The sequence below is a fragment of the Rhamphochromis sp. 'chilingali' genome (genome assembly GCF_963969265.1).
Source record: "Rhamphochromis sp. 'chilingali' genome assembly, chromosome: 2".
NCBI classification, from domain to species: Eukaryota; Metazoa; Chordata; class Actinopteri; order Cichliformes; family Cichlidae; genus Rhamphochromis; species Rhamphochromis sp. 'chilingali'.
Window position 1 is genome coordinate 45,604,448 of NC_137930.1, and position 20,641 is coordinate 45,625,088.

General features: G+C 41.4%; 1 protein-coding gene across 1 annotated transcript in view; it reads left to right on the plus strand.

Moving 5' to 3' along the window:
• The first annotated feature begins 657 nt into the window (after nt 1–657).
• LOC308392093 (solute carrier family 23 member 2) overlaps nt 658–20,641 on the plus strand; it is an 80,275-nt gene continuing 60,291 nt past the window's right edge. Inside the window, exons 1-2 of the mRNA XM_080874958.1 lie at nt 658–791; nt 10,737–10,836. Of these exons, the coding sequence (XP_080731084.1) occupies nt 10,765–10,836 (72 nt within the window). The 5' untranslated portion in view covers nt 658–791; nt 10,737–10,764. The remainder of the gene's footprint in view (nt 792–10,736; nt 10,837–20,641) is intronic.

Genomic DNA, 20,641 nt, shown 5'->3' on the forward strand with positions numbered 1-20,641 from the left:
GTACAGTGCAGCGAGGAATGCCCAGACCTCTACATTGGAGAGACCAAACAGCCACTTCACAAGCGCATGGCACAACACAGAAGAGCCACCTCCACAGGACAAGACTCAGCAGTCCATCTGCATCTTAAGGATAAAGGACACTCTTTCGAGGATGCCAATGTTCACATTTTGGACAGAGAGGACAGATGGTTTGAAAGAGGAGTGAAAGAAGCCATCTATGTCCACTGTGAGCGACCATCTTTGAACAGAGGCGGGGGTTTACGACACCAACTCTCTGCCATCTATAATCCAGTTTTGAGATCCCTTCCCAGACGCCTTAACGCCCACTCACATCCTGGGCCATCTGACCTCAGGAATTCGCATGATGTGGGGCCAGGTTTCACAATGAACACACCTGAAACTCTGGCTGATTTGGACCCACGCCCAGTTTCACACCTTGGCTCAGGCGATTAGAGGATCATCAAGGGGTCCTTTTGTCCCTCTTTGGGGGGGGGGGGGTTACTCCCACTAGGTTTATATCTGGGACTCTCCACCATTTGACCTTAGAACTGAAGAAGCTTCTCGGATGAGAGGTGAAACGTCTTCAAGCAACTTAAAGAAGTCCAGACGCTTTTCTTTGCAAGCTCCTTTGACTACGATGACCTAGATGACTGAGAACCTTCACAGACCTCTTGTATCAGATGTTACCAAAAGAAGGCGTCTAGTCTGGATAGCAGCTGTGAGACGAGCTGATATCCAGTTCTCTTCCATCTCCAAATATCTGTTGGTGTGCTCCAGACATTTTCATTCCGGTAAGTTATAGATATGTTCATATCACTCTTTATCTGGTCTTTAAGTCTGACGTCACTAGCATGGGCTCAAACGGCTGCTGCAGGTCCATAAATCACTGAGAGTTGAAAAACTATCTAAAGTCTTTCATCTGTAATAAAATGATCAGCGCTCTGCTCTACCATGTGTAACAATTGAGTTTATCATCCAGGCAACCATGAAAACGAAGCGGAATTTATGACATTTAACAGAGTTAGAAGTTAGCAGGAAGTTAGCTCGCTAGCTTCCATCTAAATGAGGGATTTTGGAAACAAATTCAAACGTACAGCTCTGCTATCACTTTCAACATAAATGAAGGCAGAAAACTAAACAGCAGTGACGTTTTCTAGGGTTACTGAAGGTTATATATAATGATTTGCTACGTCACCACTAGCGACACAGCTATGTTAGCATAATATAAACAGGCTAACTTTTTTCCACTTGATAAAAGTTATCGTTAGGATTCTCGGTGGTCTGGAACAAATATACAGTGGGGCAAAAAAGTATTTAGTCAGCCACCGATTGTGCAAGTTCCCCCACCTAAAATGATGACAGAGGTCAGTAATTTGCACCAGAGGTACACTTCAACTGTGAGAGACAGAATGTGAAAAAAAAATCCATGAATCCACATGGTAGGATTTGTAAAGAATTTATTCGTAAATCAGGGTGGAAAATAAGTATTTGGTCAATAACAAAAATACAACTCAATACTTTGTAACATAACCTTTGTTGGCAATAACAGAGGTCAAACGTTTACTATAGGTCTTTACCAGGTTTGCACACACAGTAGCTGGTATTTTGGCCCATTCCTCCATGCAGATCTTCTCGAGAGCAGTGATGTTTTGGGGCTGTCGCCGAGCAACACGGACTTTCAACTCCCGCCACAGATTTTCTATGGGGTTGAGGTCTGGAGACTGGCTAGGCCACTCCAGGACTTTCAAATGCTTCTTACGGAGCCACTCCTTTGTTGCCCGGGCGGTGTGTTTTGGATCATTGTCATGTTGGAAGACCCAGCCTCGTTTCATCTTCAAAGTTCTCACTGATGGAAGGAGGTTTTGGCTCAAAATCTCACGATACATGGCCCCATTCATTCTGTCCTTAACACGGATCAGTCGTCCTGTCCCCTTGGCAGAAAAACAGCCCCATAGCATGATGTTTCCACCCCCCATGCTTCACAGTAGGTATGGTGTTCTTGGGATGCAACTCAGTATTCGTCTTCCTCCAAACACGACGAGTTGAGTTTATACCAAAAAGTTCTACTTTGGTTTCATCTGACCACATGACATTCTCCCAATCCTCTGCTGTATCATCCATGTGCTCTCTGGCAAACTTCAGACGGGCCTGGACATGCACTGGCTTCAGCAGCGGAACACGTTTGGCACTGCAGGATTTGATTCCCTGCCGTCGTAGTGTGTTACTGATGGTGACCTTTGTTACTTTGGTCCCAGCTCTCTGCAGGTCATTCACCAGGTCCCCCCGTGTGGTTCTGGGATCTTTGCTCACCGTTCTCATGATCATTTTGACCCCACGGGATGAGATCTTGCGTGGAGCCCCAAATCGAGGGAGATTATCAGTGGTCTTGTATGTCTTCCATTTGCTGATGATTGCTCCCACAGTTGATTTTTTCACACCAAGCTGCTTGCCTATTGTAGATTCACTCTTCCCAGTCTGGTGCAGGTCTACAATACTTTTCCTGGTGTCCTTCGAAAGCTCTTTGGTCTTGGCCATGGCGGAGTTTGGAGTCTGACTGTTTGAGGCTGTGGACAGGTGTCTTTTACACAGATGATGAGTTCAAACAGGTGCCATTCATACAGGTAACGAGTGGGGGACAGAAAAGCTTCTTACAGAAGACGTTACAGGTCTGTGAGAGCCAGAGATTTTCCTTGTTTGAGGTGACCAAATACTTATTTTCCACCCTAATTTACGAATAAATTCTTTACAAATCCTACCATGTGAATTCATGGATTTTTTTTCACATTCTGTCTCTCACAGTTGAAGTGTACCTCTGGTGCAAATTACTGACCTCTGTCATCATTTTAAGTGGGGGAACTTGCACAATCGGTGGCTGACTAAATACTTTTTTGCCCCACTGTAATCTCATGGCAGGTTGCTGTAAAAGGACCAAACTTCAGCCAGGAGAGCAACTGAGATAATTCATCCACAAGGATGTATAGGATTAGTCATTCATATACTGCTGCATAGGCTGGGCTGTAGCTACATCGTAAGGTTTTAAAAACTGAGCTTTCAAATGATTAGTGGTGATAAAAGCAGAGGGAGGCCAACAGTGATCACTGACTGCTTTTAGGAGCGCTTTGTTTGGCCCAGAAACATAGCGCCTCAAACAAAAATCATGGCCACGCCCCCTCTCGTGACATCACGCTCCAAAAGCCCAATCCGGTTGTTCAGTCTGACGTCACTAGCCGTGTCTGGACCTAAACTCCGCTGCAGGTCCATATATCAAATGATCACTATGGCATTACTGAGAGTTGAAAAACTGTCTAAAGTCTTTCATCTTTAATAAAATGATCAGCGTTCTGCTCTACCAGGTGTAACAATTGAGTTTAGCATCCAGGCATCCATGAAAATGGAATTTATGACATTTAACAGAGTTAGAAGTTAGCAGGGAGTTAGCTCGCTAGCTTCTATCTAAATACAATATAGCAGAGGTGGGACCAAGTCATTGTTTTGCAAGTCTCAAGCAGGGGCGGAGCGTTGGGGTGGCTTACGGGGCTTAAGCCCGGGTTGTTTTGTCAGAAGCCCGGGGTATTTTGGAGTGTAATTTTTTCATAGTTAGATGCCTGGCTGACAACTGTATAAAACAAAAAGTACACACAATATTCGAAGCACATAGTGCACACTGTGGGAATTTACGACTGTGCGTGAATCCCCCCCTGATATTGGTATGATCCAAGCTCAGGCACTAAGCGACTGAGCGAGGGGGCGGGGGGAGCTGCTGCCCGTGAGTGCGCTGTTGGAGAGACGGAGCCAGCCATACTAAGGAGAGCTTAAGTTTGACCAGGTACCAAAGCAAATCATTCGTACCGTACAAATAATGTAAATATGACGGTGCATCACGAAAGATTGATATGAAACTGATCACTTGACCAATATTATTTTACTTGCTCTTCAAGTGAATCAACAAATGGCGAAATGAAAAGCCGAACAAATGCTATTTTTTAGAGAGTCTTAGCTTACGTGTGTTTATTTCATATTTTCAGTTCTTACCCTCCCCGACTAATTCGGTTTCAGTTATGTACTGAAATATAAGAATGGACATTAGAGGGTTCTTTCAAAGAAAAAACTCAGGTAAATGTTATTTTATATATTATGCTTTGTATGTTGTTCAGTATATTTCTATGCAAAACAAGAGGGATTTCAGTACACAGCAGGATATTCACATTTGTAACCAGATATTTACATACACTTTAGGGAGAAAACATAAAACATTTTTACTGTACAACATCAATTTAGAGTAAACTTTTGTTTTAGATAAATATTGAAATATCTTTTGAATTAGTTAAATGTCAGAATAAAGAGAGACAGAGCTGTCTATTTTTTATCACTTTCATTAAATTTAGGAGTACATATACACTAAGTTTATTGTTAATTAATAAGAAAACTCCAGAGGATTCCATTCTGAGCTGAAGAAGCTTCTGATAGGTTAGTAGAGTCCATGTGAGTAAATTGGTGGCACAGCTGTGGATGCATATAAGGCAAAACACAAAGCCTGTTTCTGTGACATGGGAAAATCAAGAGATGTCAACCAAAACACCAGGAAAAGAACTGTGGAGCTCCATAAGTGTGGCTCAGTTTGAATACAATTTGGTGCCATTTGCAATTAAAAAACACAGACAGTTTCTCTCTTTACTCTTAAAGTTAACAAATATGTTTTTATATTTATCAATCTAAAAAAATAAACATTTAGTCTGATTTGATGTTACAATTAAAAAAGTGTTTGTGTTTTGATCTGAAGAGTTTGTAAATATCTGGTTTCAACTGTATATTTGATGATTGTCAGCACAAAGAGAGAGAGAGGAGCAGAGATTGAGATGGAGAATGAGGACAGAACAGAGATGAACAAGAGCAGGTGAGACACACATGTTAGTCAAATGGTTGCTTACTAAAAGTATCACTGTATCATAGGTACTCATGTATCTCGTACCTAGTGTTTCTTTTTAGGTTTGCTATTTTTCAAATTCTATATTTATTAAGTTCTGCAGGCTTGTTTGCACAACAAGGCTAAATAATTATATAAACTTTTCTCAATCTAAATATTGTACTTTGGTAGAATTAAATAAATAAGTGTAGTGCAGGTCTATGATGATTTTTAGTGCTACTATCATCTAGTTCTGATTGTGGTTATGTCTTGGTTAAGTCCTCAGTAGTCCTGCTTTTGAACTGTTGTAGTCCTGTTTTAATTCTGGATCAGTTCTGCGTCTGGTTGAATTGGGGTTTAGTCCCTGTGTCTTGATACAGCCCCGACTTCGTTCTGTCTTGCTGCTTAATTAAAAAACTAGTTTAAGGTGTCCTGCATGTGTGATATATATATTTCCCTATATGAAGTCATTCTTTTTTGAACAAAACTCAAAACAGAGCCAATTAATCTTTCAGTCATTTCTAACCCCACCCCCCCCAAAAAAAAAAAATCCCACATGCATACTACCCTTTAGGGCTAAGCCCCGGGTGTTTCAAATGTCTGGCTCCTCCTCTGGTCTCAAGTAAGTCTCAAGTCTTTATCCACAAGTCAAAAGTCAAGTCTCAAGTAATGTCAGGCAAGTCAGAGTCGAGTCTCAAGTCACTGGTGTAAAAGTCCGAGTAAAGTCACAAGTCTGAAATTTTGAATTTCAAGTCGTTTCGAGTCTTTAAAAAAAAACGAAAAAATAATGTTGCAGTTATATGCTAAATGTAAATATTAGACCATGTAATTTTTAAATCTGTGTTTTTCTCAACACATGACGAAATAGTGAACGTAGAAAATATACACAAATTGTGAAATTGCACCTCTATAAAATGCAGCTCAATTAAACCTAGCTCCTAGAATAATTTTCACCGACGGTTCTGAGATAAGCTGCATGTTATTCTTGGATGCGGTTGTAGGACTGGCTTTAAAATCGCTTGACAAAAATATCATATACATTAAAAAAACTGCATCACCAACGTAGCCTGGACAACATTTGCTAGTTAGATGAAGTCAGCTATCTCATCGTAGCATATTTATATGCATATTTATAATCATACGGTTCTTGGAGTGAGTGCATACACTCATGAAGTTTAGTAACTTCAGGTCACTGCAACAAGCCCAGGTACAGTTTACCGCCGGATGGGTGCAGGACCTTGAAATGCACAGTGTAGAACGAAAGACCATCGTACCTATCATAAGTTTACCAGTCTCACAAATCGTCGTCATAAATACACATTCGTTAACCGTTTATTAATATAACCTTTGAGCTCAATGGTAATTAATTAGTAGTGGAAATAATTTCTGGTTCGCATTACTGAAATGTAGCAGTGACAATAATATTGTATGCTGTAATCGCACTGGGCAATTGGTGATACAAAAACCTGTTTTACCCTGTGAATAAAAGTATATGTTTTTGTCAATGTACCATGGTAATAACAGAAGCGAAACACAATATTGTGTCAGGACAATTTACTATTTATGCACAATAAATAAAGGAGCATAGCGTGACAATTTCTGTTCAGCGCCAGACTTGCTTGTAACCTATATCACCAATTATGTTAAGAAAAATGACGTATTAACTACTACAAAACTCTGACCTTTGTGGGAATGCTTGGAGCAGACTAACCTGTGAGCTGGAGTGTTCTGGGACGTTATATTTTGTCTTTGAATGGCTGCAATCCAGGCCATCCGTCGCCTCTTTGTTACTTCGGAAACATGGCTCGAACAATTTCTCTTCAACGACGTAATCCGATAACAACCGATCTCTTTACCCGTCGGCTTCCCGTGGCTGTCATGCGACCGGCTATTGCAGTTAATAATACAACAGCTTCTTGACATTTTTGTGTTTCTTTTTATCGCTGTGTGACTGATTTCAATTGAAAGCCTGCGTGCGCTAATACCTCTTGCCACGAGTTCCCAGAATCCTTTGTGGTTTTACCCCTGAATGACGTCACATTTTCAATCTCTATATAATATGCATGTTAAATTTTATATTTGGGGTGAAATATCAAGTCTTTTCAAGTAAACCAGTTCAAGTCCAATTCAAGTCCCAGGTCATTGGTGTAAAAGTCCAAGTCAAGTCACAAGTCTTAGAAAATTTTTTCAAGTCAAGTCTAAAGTCATAAAATTAATGACTCGAGTCTGACTCGAGTCCAAGTCATGTGACTCGAGTCCACACCTCTGCAATATAGCATGTCCTGACTGCGGGGTTTTGGAAACAAATTAAAACGTACACCTCTGTTATCACTTCCAACATAAATGAAGACAGAAAACTAAACAGCAGTGACGTTTGTAGGGTTACTGAAGTTGGGCTAGCTGGTATATAATGATGTGCTACGTGACCGCTAGCGACACAGCTATGTTAGCATAATATAAACAGGCTAACTTTTTTTCCACTCGATAACAGTTAACGTGAGTGTTCTCGGTGGTCAGGAACAAATGTAATCGCATGGCAGGAGGCTGTAAAACATAGGTGCCAAACTCTGGCCCGCGGGCCAAATCTGGCCCGCAGCCTAATTACATTTGGCCCAAGAAGCCATACCAAATTACTATTGGAGCTGGCCTACTGGTATTATAGAGCTAATATATATATTGTTTAGTATTAAGCTTTGCTTGTTCCATATTCAGTTTTTCAGCAAAACTTGTTTGAGTCCATAAGAAAAGATTCATTCTTATATCTAGAGGAAGATTTTTTTTCAGTAAATATTAACGTTAGCCCGCGACTTTGTTCCAGTTTTGAATTTTGGCCCACTGTGTATTTGAGTTTGACACCCCTGCTGTAAAAGGACCAAACTTCAGCCAGGAGAACAACTGAGATAATCCATCCATAATACGAAGTTAGTCATTCATATACTGCTGCATGGGCTGGGCTGTAGTTACATCCTAAGGAGCTTTTTGAGATCAAATACAAGAAAATACATAGCATTAAACATGTTAACAACACAAAAGCCATATTAGGCCCGGAAGTAGGATTCTTCGCGTCATCACTGAACAACCGGATTAGGCTAATCGTTGCGTCACTTCTGGTATTTCAGACAATCCCTTTCCGTCAAGGATTTTTAATTTGCTGTCGGTTTTTGTAAATTGTTGTGGGTTTTTTTTAATTTGTTGTGGGTTTTTGTAATTTGTTGTGGGGTTTTTGTAATTTGTTGTGGGTTTTTGTAATTTGTTGTGGGTTTTTGTAATTTGTTGTGGGGTTTTTAATTTGTTGTGGTTTTTTAATTTGTTGCGATTTGCACTTCCCAGCCACCGTAGAATAACCTTAGGTAGCCAAGTTTAACTAGCAACAAAAACAAAATCTTAACCATTAGAAAAACCATAAAAAAATTCACATCAGTTCAACAGATATCATTAATTACAGCAACATTAATGAATGGTTTATTCAATCAGGATTTATAGTATATTATAGCACAGAAACAGCAATAGTAAAGGATATGAATGATAACTTATGGCCTCTGGCAGTGGAGTCATCTCTGTGGTTGTTCTACTAGACCAACGTTCAATACTGCTGACCACAGTATACTACAGAGTTTTATTACAGAGATTAAAACACCATTGGTACTGCACTGCAATGGTTTGTATCATATCAATCTAATCGATTCCAGTATATGCATGTAAATAGAGTCTTGCTCACACTCAACAGTTAGTCACAGGGTTCCACAGGGTTCAGTGGTGACATCGATGCATTTTATATTCTAAATGCTTCCCTTGGGCAATATAATTAGAAACCTGCACATATTTTTTATTGCAGGGTCATCAGATCCAGCTGTAAATATATGCTTTGTAAAATTAGAGAGGATGTTTGTCTCCCAAATTTACTAACTTATTCTGTTCACAATTCTTTTGTGAACAAAATAAGTGACAATTTTTATTGCACAATTTTAAAGCATTTCTAGGTGGTGGGAGGCTTCCACTTGGCCAGTCTCTGAATATCCTCTCAGTTTTTCGTGGATGATGTGGTTCTGTTGGCTTCATCAGGTGGTGGACTCCAGCTCGTACTGGAGCGGTTCGCAGCCGAATGTGATGCGGCCGGAATGAGAATCAGCACCTCCAGGTCTGAGGCCAAGATCCTCACCAAAAAAGGGTGGTGTGCCCACTCTGGGTCAGGGATGAGCTACTGCCCCAAGTGGAGGAGTTTAAGTATCTTGGTGTCTTGTTCATGAGTGAGGGGAGACGAGAGCTGGTGCTGTGGCTGCAGTGATACAGACATAGTACCAGTCCATCGTGGTGAAGAGAGAGCTGAGCATAAAGGCAAAGCTCCTCTCCCAGTCAATTTACATCCCCAAGCTCATCTATGGTCACGAGCCTTGGGTAGTGACATGGATACAAGCAGCAGGAATTAGCTTTCTCCAAAGGGTGGCTGGCCTCTCTATTAGGGAGTCTGCCAGAGTAGAGCTCAAAGTACTCTAGAGCGGCTCTGCCACATCGAAAGGAGCCAATTGAGGAGGTTCGTGCATCTGACAAGGATGCTTCTGTTCCGGGTATGTCCCACCGGGATGAGGCCCCAGGGTAGAGCCAGGACACGCTGGTGAAATTATATCTCTTAGTTGGCCTGGGAAACCCTTGGTGTTACCCTGGACAAGCTGGAGGAGGTGGCTGGGGAGAGGGAGGTCTAGGTTTCTCTGCTTAGGCTGCTGCCCCCGTGACCCAGCTCCCGATAAGTGGAAGAAGATGGATGGATGGCTGGATGGTGTGTGTTGTCTGGCTTCTGCATAACAAAAAACAAAAAAAAGTAACTTTAGTGGTTGAATGTTATGGGTGATTAATTAATTTTCCAGTTCATTTTTTTCTATAATAAATAACAATATTAGTTTTAGTTTTAAAAAAGGTTTAGATAGATTTCTAAAACATTTAAGTTTTCTTGTTTTACGAGAGGTGGTCAAATAAATTTGTTAAGCACTGTTACAATGAGAAATGCAGAATCAAGTCTAGTTATAAGGTGTTTAGTTAAAGAAGGCAAGGTTTCTATAGGAGAAATACAGAAATCTGCATTTAAGCTTCTGAAATGCTTTATTGTTGTGTGAGCACTTAATTTTTCCATGTTGGACGTAAAATGCATAATTATGTAACGTCTTTGAACTAGTTTGCTCATGATAGCACTCGAGGTCAATCTCTTTATCACTGAGCTGTTGCAAATTAATAGACCACAAAAAAACAATTCTAGGAGAAAATAAATTATATTGCTTATAAGGAAAGATGATTGTGCGTCACAGTAAGTTTCAAAAGTTTTTTTAAATTAAGTTTTTGCCTCAGTGCAGTGAGCAAAATACAATGATTTGTGATTTATTTTAATACAGTTGCAATTAGTGTCGGGTATCGTAATGTGTCAAGTGGAAACATGGTATCCATGGATCCAATCCAAAGATGAACATCAAAAGCTGAAATCTGCCACTTTGTTAAATTCCTTAAATATTTCACCTGCAAATATTTGATAACAGTATGATTCATGTGTAAATAAAGATGCATGTGACAAACTTGCTTCGCTATTCTCAATAGGTCCATCATCACACAACAGCAGGCACATGACCCAAAGTCAGAGTAACTAGAGTTCACACTCACCCAGCAGCAGTCCAGAAAGTTTTCAGAGCCAAAGAGGAGATTACAAAATAACTAAGCCGTTCTCTTTCTGACTGCGATAGTCAGCATTCCTAGCGAAACTAGGGAAATGGGTTATTAATGTTGTCCCTTTTATTTCTGTGCTCAGTTAGAGATTTACTCCCACCTTGTGTGTTTTTGTATTTATGCGGAGTTTACAACACCTTGCCTGATTTTCCACAATGCATCTCACGACAGAAGAAACAATAGAGCTTGGACTCAATGACCAGGGGACAGACAATCCTGCATTTGGGGTAAGTGATGTGTTGTCTTTATCTGCTCTAAAGTTTCCACATTGATTTTCTTTCTTCTTTCGGCGCACCGGCTGATCTTGATTGATTTTTTTGGTGTCATAAGACTCCAACTCTGTCACAAAGACAAATGGAAAACATATAATAACACAGAGTCACTACTTAAGATTTTGACAATGTTGTATGTTTGCTTATATTAGCAGACTAGAGTTAAAAAAGAGCTACAGTGTGATATCCTTTCAATACAGCACTAAGAGCTAAATGTAAGCCACTCTGGAATGTGAAATCAACAAAGGGTGCATGTGTTGCCCAAAAGGAGGGATATGTAAGTGGAGCGGACTCCATGGCTGTTTGTGTATAAATGGGGAAAAAAAAGTTTAGACTGCATGTGGTGTTCAAGTGTACACAGCTGACTTTAAGGCTGATGTTTTCCTCTTCCTACCCATGGCAATTGACTGAAGAAAGAAAATTGGAACATAAACAAACTCCACTGCAGATGGGCAAGCACGTGAATCTGTCATCATCTGCAAAACTGGGCCTTGTTTATCATATTTAGCTAACCTTGTATTATATATCAAAGCCTCCTCCTTTGGGGAAAATCACATCTTCATTTCACGTCTCTCTTTTAAGTTAGTTTTATTAAAGTGCATTGTACACAACACGCATCTACAATTGTCAAAGTTTTGTTTTAGCCTTTTTGGAAGAAAGGTCTACTTATATTTTTCTCTTAAATTTTAACCTCTACAATAGTTATCTGGCAAAAACATGCTAAAAACAAGTGTTATAAGATTATTGTGTCCCTTGAGTCTGTAGGATTTATAATACATTTATGATCCTATGTGATATTTCATTTGAGCAACAAAGTCACTTTGAGAGAAGGAAAATCAACACACACACACACATGCACACACCCCCACACACCTTGGAAGAGCAAGAGATACACGACTAAAGTAATAACAGCTCGGACATCACCTGTCTCAACAAGGCCACTTTTCATCAGTATGTCCTCTTGTGGAACCAGGACATATTGATAAAAAGTGTACTGTGGCATCCAAACCCATGAGTAGTTATGAATTAACAGACGACCAATATCCACACTGACCGAGAAGTACCTGGCACCTGGTGCAATCAAAGCAAGAGATCCAGAGACTACAGCCAGCACAATGGGAACAATAGTGAGATGCATGGACACGATAAGCCAACTCTGGTAGAAAACAGCATTTTAACTGAGCATCTGCTGAGCTAAGGATAAAGCAACTGCCTCGTCTCAGGTATGAGATCAAGTAAATAAATGGTAAATGGCCTGCATTTGTATAGCGCTTTTCTAGTCCTTAAGGACCCCAAAGCGCTTTACACTACATTCAGTCATTCACCCATTCACACACACATTCACACACTGGCGATAGCAAGCTACATTGTAGCCACAGCTGCCCTGGGGCGCACTGACAGAGGCGTTGTGCATCAAGGATGCAAGTAAAGAAAGCCCCTGTGGTGAAGAAGAATCAGGAAAGCTAATGTTAGTCGGTCAATTGAGACAATACTAGCACATTGCTGAAGAAGCTAACAGCAGTCCACGATCACTTGGCAGAACTTGATCACCTGACCATCAGGCAACTCCTGTACATAGCTTAACGGTTGAGGTTAAACGTTAAATAAACAATCAGCTTATCTATGAATAGCTCACTTGTCTCTTTAACTTCTTGTTTTATTGTCGTCTAAATCCAATTTTAATGTATTCCAAGAGCTCTGGAGCAAAAGTGGTGTGGCACTGTATTAAAATGACCCTTTTTTTGGCTGTTTAATGTGATCAAACAGTGTTGAGATTACTTTTAATGGGAGAATGAAAAATCTAACTCAGTATATCAAAATCATCCATCCATCCATCTTCTTCATCTTATCCGGGGCCAGGTCGTGGGGACAGCAAGTTAAGCAGAGAAGCCCAGACCTCCCTCTCCCCGGCCACCTCCTCCAGCTTATTTGGCACCAAGGTGTCCCCAGGCCAGCCAAATAAGAGATATGATCTCTTCAGTTTGTCCTAGGTCTGCCCTGGAACCTCCTCCAGGTGGGACATACCCAGAACACCTCACTCAAGAGAAGCTCAGGAGGCATCCTTATCAGATGCCTGAACCACCTCAACGGGCTCCTTCCGATGTGGAGGAGCAGCGGCTCTACTCTGAGCCCCTCCCAGATGGCTGAATTACCCTTGGGAGGAAGCCCATTTCCGCTGCTTGTATTCGCAATTTCTCCAATCCTGCTGTCTATCTCCCGCTCCCTTCTCCTGTCACTCGCGAACAAGACCTGAGATACTTAAACTCCTCTACTTGCGCAGGAACTCAAACCTGACCCAGAGTGGGCACTCTACCCTCTCTGGGTGGAGGTTGGAGAGGATATCAAAACCCAGACATGGTTTTGTAGCATATTGTTTGCCTCAGTTTTGAAAGGATGTAGTGTATAGTCATTTTATTAAGTAGCATCTTACATAATAAACAAACCTAAAAACATTATCAAATAGACTTTTGGCAGTTAATATTGAGATGTCTGTAGAGTGAAAAGCATTTTAAACATTAAAGTGAGAAATCTGACTCAGTGACTCAAAACCCAGACAAATAAAAACAATGCAGCAACAGCTGAAGATTTGTTCAGCTGACCCTGACGTGAACAGCTTACCCACATCCAGTCATATGTATTTCTGTTATCTGTAGATGCTGGGTTACAGGAAGAGAGCCACTAGATGGAAGCAAATAATAACTGAAGCAAATGTCTGAAGATGCTTCTTGCTGGAGAGGAAATGTGGTACAGATGGGTTTGCAACTGAGTGGTTGAGACTGATGGAATGGTGACATTCACACAACAAGGTGTCAACTTTGTTTGACGAGATGAGTGCAGAGCAGTCAAAGGAGCTTGCAAAGAAAGGCGTCTGGACTTCTTTAAGTTGCTTGAAGACATTTCACCTCTCATCCGAGAAGCTTCTTCAGTTCTAAGGTCAAATGGTGGAGAGTCCTAGATTTAAACCCAGTGGGAGTAACCCCCCCAAAGAGGGACAAAAGGACCCCCTGATGATCCTCTAATCACATGAGTCAAGGTGTGAAAACGGGTGTGGGTCACAATCAGCCAGGGTTTCGGGTGAGCTCATTGTGAAACCTGGCCCCACCTTATCATGCGATTTCCTGAGGTGAGATGGCCCAGGATGTGAGTGGACGTTAAGGAGTCTGGGGAGGGAACTCAAAACTGGATTATAGATGGCAGACAGTTGGTGTCGTAAACCACCGTCTCTGTTCAAAGATGGTCGCTCACAGTGGACATAGATGGCTTCTTTCACTCCTCTTTCAAACCATCTGTCCTCTCTGTCCAACATGTGAACATTGGCATCCTCGAAAGAGTGACCTTTATCCTTTAGATCCAAAATGGACTGCTGAGTCTTGTCCTGTGGAGGTGGCTCTTCTGTGTTGTGCCATGCGCTTGTGAAGTGGCTGTTTGGTCTCTCCAATGTAGAGGTCTGGGCATTCCTCGCTACACTGTACAGCATACAGCACATTGTTAAGTCTGTGTTTTGGAGTTTTGTCTTTCGGGTGAACCAGTTTTTGTCTGAGTGTGTTGCTGGGTCTGAAATGCACCGGGATGTCATGCTTGGAGAAAACTCTCCTAAGTTTTTCTGATACACCGGCTACATAGGGGATGACAATGTTGTTGCGTCTGTCTTTCTTATCCTCCCTCGCTGATGTCTGATCTTCTTTTCTGTGCCTCTTTGCTGACTTTATGAACGCCCAATTAGGATAACCGCATGTTTTGAGTGCTACATATGTGTGTTCCTTCTTTTTCCCTTTAGGCTTAGAGGGAACATGTTCTGCCCGGTGGTGTAGGGTCCTAATTACTCCAAGTTTGTGTTCCAGAGAGTGATGGGAGTCAAAGAGGAGGTACTGGTCCGTGTGTGTGGGCTTCCGGTAAACTTCGATGTTGAGGTTGCCATTCTCTTCAATGTGCACAGCGCAGTCCAGGAAAGGCAAACAGTCGTCCTTTGTGTCTTCCCTAGTGAACTTGATGTTTTTATCCAAGGCGTTAATGTTCGCAGTGAAAGATTCCACTTCTTGTGTCTTGATTTTGACCCAGGAGTCGTCTACATATCTGTACCAGTGGCTGGGTACTCTTCCTTTGAAAGAGCCTTCCTTTCCAATTCCTCCATGTAAAGGTTGGCTACAATAGGTGACACAGGGGAGCCCATGGCACAGCCACGTTTTTGTCTGTAGAAGCCTTCATTGTATTTGAAGTATGTTGTGGTAAGGCAGAGGTCTAACAGTGTGAAAATCTGATCGGGTGTGAAGTTGGTTCTGTCTTCTAAGGAGCTGTCTTTTTGTAGTCGTTTTCTGACAGTCTACACTGCCTCCGTGGTGGGTATGCAAGTGAAGAGAGAGACTACATCAAAGGACACCATGGTTTCATCTGGATCCAGGGTAAGTTTCTGGACCTTGTCGGTGAATTCGGTGGAGTTCTTGATGTGGTGTGGGGTGTTCCCCATGAGAGGTGCAAGGATGGTAGCAAGGTGTTTTGAAATGTTGTAAGTAGCTGAGTTTATGCTACTGACGTGGGACACCTTCCTTGTGGATTTTAGGAAGTCCGTAAAAGCAGGGTATGGCATCCCCTGGGTAAAGGTGGTGATATGTAAGGCAGTCAATGATTTTGTCCTTTTCAAGGTCTTGAAGGCAAGCTATAACTTTCTTTTTTCTTTTTCTTTTTTATTTGTAGCTGCTTGTGGGGTCTCGCTTTAAGGCTTCGTAGGTATTGTTGTCACTGAGGAGAGTAATGATCTTTGTGTGGTAATCTGTAGTGTTTAGGACCACAGTGTATCTTCCCTTATCAGCTGGTAAAATAGTGATGTTGTGGTCTTTGCTCAGGGAAGCGACGGCCTACTTTTCTTGTATTGTGAGGTTGGACGGAGGGACTTTGGCACTGGAGAGGGTGGCTGAGACTTTCATCCTGATTTGCTCTGCTTCTGTCGGTGATAATTTATTCATCTGTATGGCAGTTTCTGTGGCTGTGATGAGGTCCACTATGGGCAACTGTTGCGGAGAAATGGCAAAATTGAGTACTTTGGCTAATACTCTCTTTTCAGGTTCAGTGAGATTCCGGTCTGAAAAGATCTTTACCCATTTCTCCTGTCTTCAGGTGTGTTTTCTTCTCTGAGTTGTGTAGGTTCAGAATGAGGAGTGTGTGTTTTTGAAAGCAAGGTGTGAAATTTTCTGTGTTGTCTTTCTTTTCCTTTAGAGCATAGGTGTCAAACTCTGGCCCGCGGGCCAGATTTGGCCCGCAGTGTAATTACATTTAGCCCGCGAAGCCATACCAAATTACTATTAGAGCTGGCCTACTGGTATTATACAGCTAATATATATTTTGTTTAGTATTAAGCTTTGCTTGTTCCATATTCAGTTTTTCAGCAAAACTTGTTTGAGTCAATAAGAAAAGATTGATTCTTATATCTGGAGGAAGATTTTTTTTCAATAAATATTAATGTTAGCCCGCGACATTGTTCCAGTTTTGAATTTTGGCCCACTGTGTATTTGAGTTTGACACCCCTGCTTTAGAGTGTTGGGCCTGCTGAGCCTTGTCCACAAACTTGTAAACCTCTTCTAAGATTGGAGAGGGTAGAAGGGTTTCCAGTTCCTGCAGAGTCTGGCTGATCTTGATCTGGATGGCATCTATAGTGAAATGGACCTGTCTTATCCTTTCACTTAAAAGCTGATTTTGGCTCAGACAAAAACTGGTTCACCCGAAAGACAAAACTCCAAAACACAGACTTAACAATGTGGTGTATGCTGTACAGTGTAGCGAGGAATGCCCAGACCTCTACATTGGAGAGACCAAACAGCCACTTCACAAGCGCATGGCACAACATAGAAGAGCCACCTCCACAGGACAAGACTCAGCAGTCCATCTGCATCTTAAGGACAAAGGTCACTCTTTCGAGGATGCCAATGTTCACATGTTGGACAGAGAGGACAGATGGTTTGAAAGAGGAGTGAAATAAGCCATCTATGTCCACTGTGAGCGACCATCTTAGAACAAAGGCGGTGGTTTACGACACCAACTGTCTGCCATCTATAATCCAGTTTTGAGTTCCCTCCCCAGACTCCTTAACGCCCACTCACATCCTGGGCCATCTCACTTCAGGAAATCGCATGATAAGGTGGGGCCAAGTTTCACAATGAGCTCACCCGAAACCCTGGCTGATTGTGACCCACACCCGTTTTCACACCTTGACTCATGTGATTAGAGGATCATCAGGGGGTCCTTTTGTTCCTCTTTGGGGGGATATTCCCACTGGGTTTAAATCTAGGACTCTCCGCCATTTGACCTTAGAACTGAAGAAGCTTCTCGGATGAGAGGTGAAACATCTTCAGGCAACTTAAAGAAGTCCAGACGCTTTTCTTTGCAAGCTCCTTTGACTACGATGACCTGGATGACTGAGAACCTTCACAGACATGAGTGCAGAGCACAACCTCTGAGACACAGCAGGTTTCAAAGACAGTTGTGTCCCACTGTGGACCTAGTGATGAAGACTTTAGTGAATTTTAGAACCTTCTGGTTCTAATATGTGAAGCACGTAGAAAGAATGCTGTTGCAATAGTATAGACCCTGTTAATACATAGTGATTAAGTACACTGACAAAGCGATGGATGGATGGATTTCATGAAGATTCCGCCATAACAACAGTGTCCAATAGTGTCTTTGCTTTGTCCTTGGTTGTTTTGGTTGGGTTGTCTTTCTCTCTTTTCTTTTTTTTCTTTTTTGTTGGCGCACAGGGCGGGAATGTTGTACAAGGAGAGGTGTTAGAAGTAAAATATTGACCGAATCACTGGATGATAATGAATGACATAATGAATGAGATGAATGACATGTCCATACCTGTTTGGTCGGGGGCCAGGTTCAAAATGACTTCATCTCATAATGTTGCCCAATAGGGTGAAAACTGTGCCACTTTTGTCAGAACACAAAAGGTGAGAAAGGAGGGAAGGCATGCTAGGAGGAAGCAAGAGAGAAATAAGGCTAGAATTGCAAAGGTGAAAGTGGTGAGATTCTAAATGAAGGGACTATGACTGGTAAAAGAAGAAGGAAGCTAGAAAGATTGTATAACATGATATACAAGGTCAGACATTTCTGTACACTCATTATGGGCATGTATGTCATGGTAGTTTGGGGCTTTTAATTCTTTCTTTGAATTCTACATCTTTAATGCATTTTTTTAAAAAAAACAAGAATTAGGTGGACAAGTTCGAATTTATATTGGATTTCTTTAAACCATACAGGGTTAAAAACATACACACAGGCTCATATATATATACATACACTCACTTAGATATTTTAATAAATATGCTGAAGGTTCTCAAGTGTCTTTTGATTTGGCAGGTTTAAGGCCTGTTAACTTTTTATTAGTGCATCATGATTGAATAGAATTCGTAGTTTCTCTTTGCAAGAATGAAAAGGATTTCTTTGAAAGAACTCACTGGTTCAACAAATACTCAGATGAATTTGAAAATTTTAAGGAGGCGGCATTATTCTTAGAGCTTGACTCAGTGAAGCTCTATGATCTACAAAGTTTAACATCATTAAACTGGAAAGATGCAGACTAAAAACGAAGCCCCTGCTCCAGTATAAATACCTTCAATCACAACTGAAGTGTATGCTTTCTGGAGAAGATTTTTAGGGTAAGATGAGACAACAATTAAGCTACAGTATCTCGCCAGAATGGCAAGAGGTATACTGGTGGTTTAAAGGTGAGGCTTTCAAACCTCCCTGTATCAGCTATCAATGATGGTGTTTTTTTCACTTAATGGTGGCCTTCTTCACATGCTCCAACATCTGTATGGACTTCATTTTGAGAGTTCAAGTGAAATGTTATCAAAAAATGAAATTCTAATCCAAAATCAAGTACCTAGGCATGCAGACTGCTTCTAGAAATGTTTGTGAAAGAATGGGTCGTTCTAAGGGGCTCAACAAATTACAGTGTGATACTGTGGTAGGATGTCCTGTGTCACAAGTCCAGTCATGGAATTTTCATACTATTATTCCACAGTCAACTGTTAGTAATATATAACAGAGTGGAAACGATTGGGAAAAACATCCACAAAGTGGTATTCCACATTACAGTTTTTTCTGAATGCTTAAACCCTAACTGTGATTCCTGTAGCACAATCTCTAAAACTATTCAGACTTATAGCAAAACCACTCACTGAGTTTGCAAAACTAAAAGCACAAAAACTGCTTTGCACTCAGTTTGCAATTTTGTAACACACACTTTGCAAAACTGTAGGCACAATTCACTGCACAACACTCAATTACCAAATTTCCAACACACTCCTAGCAAAAGTATACACATGTATGGCTATCATTAACACTAATTTGCCAACTGTCTGGCACACTTTCACATGTGAAAACTTTTTTAGATAATTAGTTCACTTTGCAATCAGCCTAAGCACTATAATACAGGTAAGCTGTGTGTGCGGAGTACAATGGAGGGAGCAGAAAGAGTGAGGTGTAGAAGAGGAGGCCGAGGAAGAGGACGTGGAGGTGAAGAAGTAGGATGAAGAGGACGACAAGGACAAGGAGGAGCAAGAGGAAGACGAGGAGGGAGGAGAGGAAGATGAGGAGGGGTGAGAGGAAGGGTAGGAAGAGTAAGAAATAGAATCACTGATGACATCAGAGCTACAATAGTGGACCATGTAATCAACCGTGGAATGACCCTGAGGGTAGCTGGCCAACGGGTCCAGCCTAACTCGAGCCGCTACACCAGGGGTGCTCACACTTTTTCCGCATGTGAGCTACTTATAAAATGACCAAGTCAAAATGATCTACCCACTACAAAAATCCAAAACATATACTTATTTATAAATATATTGAGGATTCTTTATATCTACAATGTATATACATGCATAACCGCAATATCCAATATTTCACAACACAATTAACTATGTAAATTTTTTGTCATTACCTGAGTTTACTCTGATGACTTGCACTGAATTGAATCAGCCAGGGATGCATAGTCCGGACAGTAGCTGCTGACGGCCAGGTTTAAGAGAAAAAACCGAGAGCTAAAAATTGGAGTTAACTCGCTGACTAGCTTGTCAGTTTTACTACACTTCGCGCCGCTGTTTGCGCATGCGCAGCGACCTAAGCGTCAGAAAAAATCTGCTGTCATCTGACTGGCTTCCCTGTATCAATCAAGTGACGGGATGGATGATAGGCTGGCATCTATTTTTTTAATGCCATGCGATCTACCAATACTACCTTTGCGATCGACTGGTCGATCGCGATCGACGTATTGAGCACCCCTGCGCTACACTGTAGCAAGTACCATAAGGACATCTTGAAATGAGAATCGGTGAGTATAGTCACTTCGCACAAAGATTTGTAGCACTGCCATAGGCCAATGAGAAACACACCAATACCATTGATGTAAAAATACTGAAATTGTTACTTTACAGAATTGCTAGATGACCAGATGCTGGGGGCAGAGGAAGCATGTTCACTGCAGACCAAGTAACCCATATAGTCATTATGGCGATTGCAAATAATCCTATACTTGGAAATAAACACTTGTGTTTGTTTTGATGTGTTTGAATAAACACCAGTACTTGAAGTTTGGATCCCTCTATGCTTATGGATCTATGACAGAAGTATGAGCTCAAACTGACATAGCCTACCTTGTGCACAGAGAAAGCAAAAGCCAGATGTGTTTTGTATTCATACCATCAGTGTGCAGTTGGCGCATTGTGTGCTTAGTAGATGATGGCTTGTGTGTACTGTTTGATACGGAAAC